The sequence below is a fragment of the Porites lutea genome, chromosome 1 (assembly GCF_958299795.1).
Source record: "Porites lutea chromosome 1, jaPorLute2.1, whole genome shotgun sequence".
Lineage (NCBI taxonomy): Eukaryota > Metazoa > Cnidaria > Anthozoa > Scleractinia > Poritidae > Porites > Porites lutea.
The window spans coordinates 28,027,805-28,031,297 of record NC_133201.1 but is presented as its reverse complement, the minus strand read 5'-3'; the positions used below and the strand labels follow the sequence as shown (position 1 = coordinate 28,031,297).

General features: G+C 43.7%; 1 protein-coding gene across 1 annotated transcript in view; it reads left to right on the top strand.

Annotated features, from left to right (window-relative positions):
- The window catches only part of LOC140947638 (tyrosine-protein phosphatase non-receptor type 11-like), a 30,297-nt gene extending 29,109 nt beyond the window's left edge, over window positions 1-1,188 (top strand). The window contains exon 14 of the mRNA XM_073396796.1: window positions 343-1,188. Coding sequence (XP_073252897.1) covers window positions 343-396 — 54 coding nt within the window. The 3' untranslated portion in view covers window positions 397-1,188. The remainder of the gene's footprint in view (window positions 1-342) is intronic.
- The last annotated feature ends 2,305 nt before the right edge of the window (window positions 1,189-3,493 follow it).

Sequence of the window (3,493 nt, the reverse complement as noted above, 5' to 3'; positions counted from 1 at the left end):
TTATCGCGCGCCAAGAGCGGCAATCTCTGTAATTTTTATAAAGCGCGGTATTTTGGGCAGCTTATAAACAGAAATGACGGACATAAACTGGTATTTCGAGCAACAATCGCTAAAACGTTGCACTAGATTTCGATCATTTTCGATTTCGTTTTTGAATTTGTGGCCACTTAGCTGGGATAAATCGCGCTGCAATCCCGACTGTTTACACGCACAATTTGGATGTGCAACCACAACCACTTTAGTTGCGTGATAAGCCCTACAATAAAATCACCCATGTGAACGGTCCATTAGTAAACACTTTGCATTGTATTTTGTACCGATCTGACTCTGTTTTCTCCTCAGCTCGGAGATGGACCTCCCCCTCCACTGGCTGCAAGAAATATGGCAAAAATATAATTGTAAAGAATCACACTGGGCACATACCAGATAATTATTAGTTACTTTTTAGGTTAACACGATGCGAAGTGAACGTTTCAATCTTTGTAAACGTTTTTCAAGCATGTTTTTTCATAAATAAGAGATCTCACTCGAATCTCACCTCCCTTACGTCCTACGTAACACAGGTGTAATCTAGGATTCCATTCGTTCATCCCTACAGTAGCTAAAACAAGTTTTCAGTGATCGTAGTGCCGATCGTCTGAGTACAACAATTAGCGATCGCGGCAACGATCGCCGAGATAGACTTCAAAAGGCTCATCACGTCGATCGATGAAATCAAAACACTTTCCACTTTTAATTTTGGCCCATCTTTCTTGCAATAGGTGCATACCAAGAGATCATAATCTTGGTGCATACTGTTTACGCAGATATTTTAAGTTGCGTGCTTTGTAATGGATTCGACCGAATTTCCTACTGGATTTTTCCCAGATTCAACGAGTTTTGAGGCAAGGTGACATGCTTTCACCTTATTTATTTATTCAATTATTTATTATCTGCTTAGAGGTATTACCTATAAGTATACATAAGAATCAGGAGCCATACCCCGATTATGGCTCCTGGTAAGAATGGAAAAAAAAAATCTTCAGTGCCAGATAATGATGACGTTAAACTCGGAATCTTTACTGATGATTTAACACTTTTTATATGGAATGACAAATCCTTACACCTGACCTTTGTCATACCCATAATAATGTATCGTGCAGTTAGTTTAGATAGGAAGCTAATAAATAATTTTTTTTCACAGCTTTATTGGGTACTCCTCTTGTAATATACAATATAAATTTATAATACACCCCCCCCCCACCAAAAAAAGAAGCAAAAACCCAAAACGGGTAGGTGCAACGGGACTAAGGTCCCATGCGAGGAACCGCCCCTAAACTGCTTGTAGTCCGCTTTTTATCTTAGAAATCGTCCCGCTCTTATCCCAGCTAGCGCGTGCATGGTTTATGTGCGCGTGGAGTTACTTTTTGTAAAGGAAAAGACTGCTCGCAGTCTAGCTAATGAAAGAAGCGAACAATCTCACTTTTAGTAGACTACGAGTAGTCCCCCATTTTTCCTCAGGGATAGGAGAGCGAGCGAACTTCAAGCGTGCGTGAAAATCATCCCACGCGTAGTCTACACTTTTAACTTTATTTGAAATGGTAAAGATAAAGTGAAAAGATCTTGTCTCATCAGTGACATAGAATCGGCGGCTCAAGTCTTCCCTTTAATTTTGTGCTGTAAAGATAATTGCCAGTGGCGACTCAAGCAGTTGGAAAGCCTATTTATCCCATTATTTCGAACCTGTTAGAGATAAATTCCTTCTATTGGGCGACTTTGATTTGAGAATATTACCATTCAGTCTTCCTAAATATTATAAGAAGTGTTTTGAATATTTTAGCGAGAGTCCGACAACCAGACAATCAAACATGAGCCTTCCAAACAGTGAAATATCGAACCTAGTAACTTCTCATCATTTTCCAGGAAACTGATCAATTAAAACCCCCTGTAACCTGTTGTAACCCCCTATAAACCCCTGTAACCCCTTCGAACCCCTTGTGACCCCCTGTAACCCCTTGTAACCACCTGTAATCCCTCGTAGCCTTCAGTAACTCCTTGTAACCCCCTATTACCCCTTGTAACCTCTTTTAATTGCCTGTGACCTTTTGTAACCCGTTTTAACCCCCTGTAACCCCTTGTAACCTTCTGTAACCCCTTGTAACCTCTTGTAACCCCTTGTAACCCCCTGTAACCCTTTGTTACCACTTGTAATCCCTGGAACTCCCTGTAACTCCTTGCAACCTCCTGTAAACCCTTCTAACCCCAAGTAACCTTCTGTAACCCCTTGTGACCTCTTGTAACCCCTATAACCCCCTGTAGCCTCTTGTAACCGCTTGTAACCCTCTGTAACCCTGTGTAACTTAATGTAACCCCTTGTAACCCCCTGTAACCTCTTGTAACCCTTTGTAACCCCCTGTAACCCCTTGTAACCTCATGTAACCACTTGTAACCCCTTGTAACCCCCTGTAACCCCTTGTAACCCCCTGTTACCCCGTGTAACCGTCTATATCTCCCATTCACCCTTTGTAACCCCCTGTAACCTGTTGTAACCCCTTGTAACCTCCTGTAACCCCTTGTAACCCCCTGTAGCCCCTTGTAACCGCTTGTAACCCTCTGTAACCCTGTGTAACTTAATGTAACCCCTTGTAACCCCCTGTAACCCCGTGTAACCCCCTGTAACCTCTTGTAACCCTTTGTAACCCCATGTAACCCCTTGAAACCTCTTGTAACCCCTTGTAACCCCCTGTAACCCCTTATAACCCCCTGTGACCCCTTGTAACCCCCTGTTACCCCGTGTAACCCCTTGTAACCGTCTATATCTCCCATTCACCCTTTGTAACCCCCTGTAACCTCTTGTAACCCCTTGTAACCTCCTCTAACCCCTTGTAACCCCCTGTAGCCCCTTGTAACCGCTTGTAACCCTCTGTAACCCTGTGTAACTTAATGTAACCCCTTGTAACCCCCTGTAACCTCTTGTAACCCTTTGTAACCTCCTGTAACCCCTTGTAACCCCCTGTAACTTGTTGTAACCCCTTGTAACCCATTGTAACCCCGTGTAACCCCTTGTAACTCTCTGTAATCCCCTGTCACCATTTGTAACCCCCTGTAACCTCTTGTAACTCTTTGTAACCTCCTGTAACTTCTTGTATCCCCCTATAACCCCTCGTAGCCTTCGGTAACCCCTTGTAACACCCTGTTTCCCCTTGTAACCTCTTTTAATTCCCTGCGACCCCTTGAAACCCGTTGTATCCCCCTGTAATCCCTTGTAACCCCCTGTAACCCCTTGTAACCCTCTGTAACCCTTTGTAACCCCCTGTAACCCGATGTAACCCCCTGTAACCATCTGAAACCTTTTGTTACCTTCTGTAACCCCTTGTAGCCCTCTGTAACCCCTCGTAGCCTTCTGTAACCCCTTGTAACCCCCCTGTAAACCCCTGTAACCCCTTCGAACCCCTTGTAACCTTCTGTAATCCTTCGTAGCCTTCAGTAACTCCTTGTAACCCCCTGTTACCCC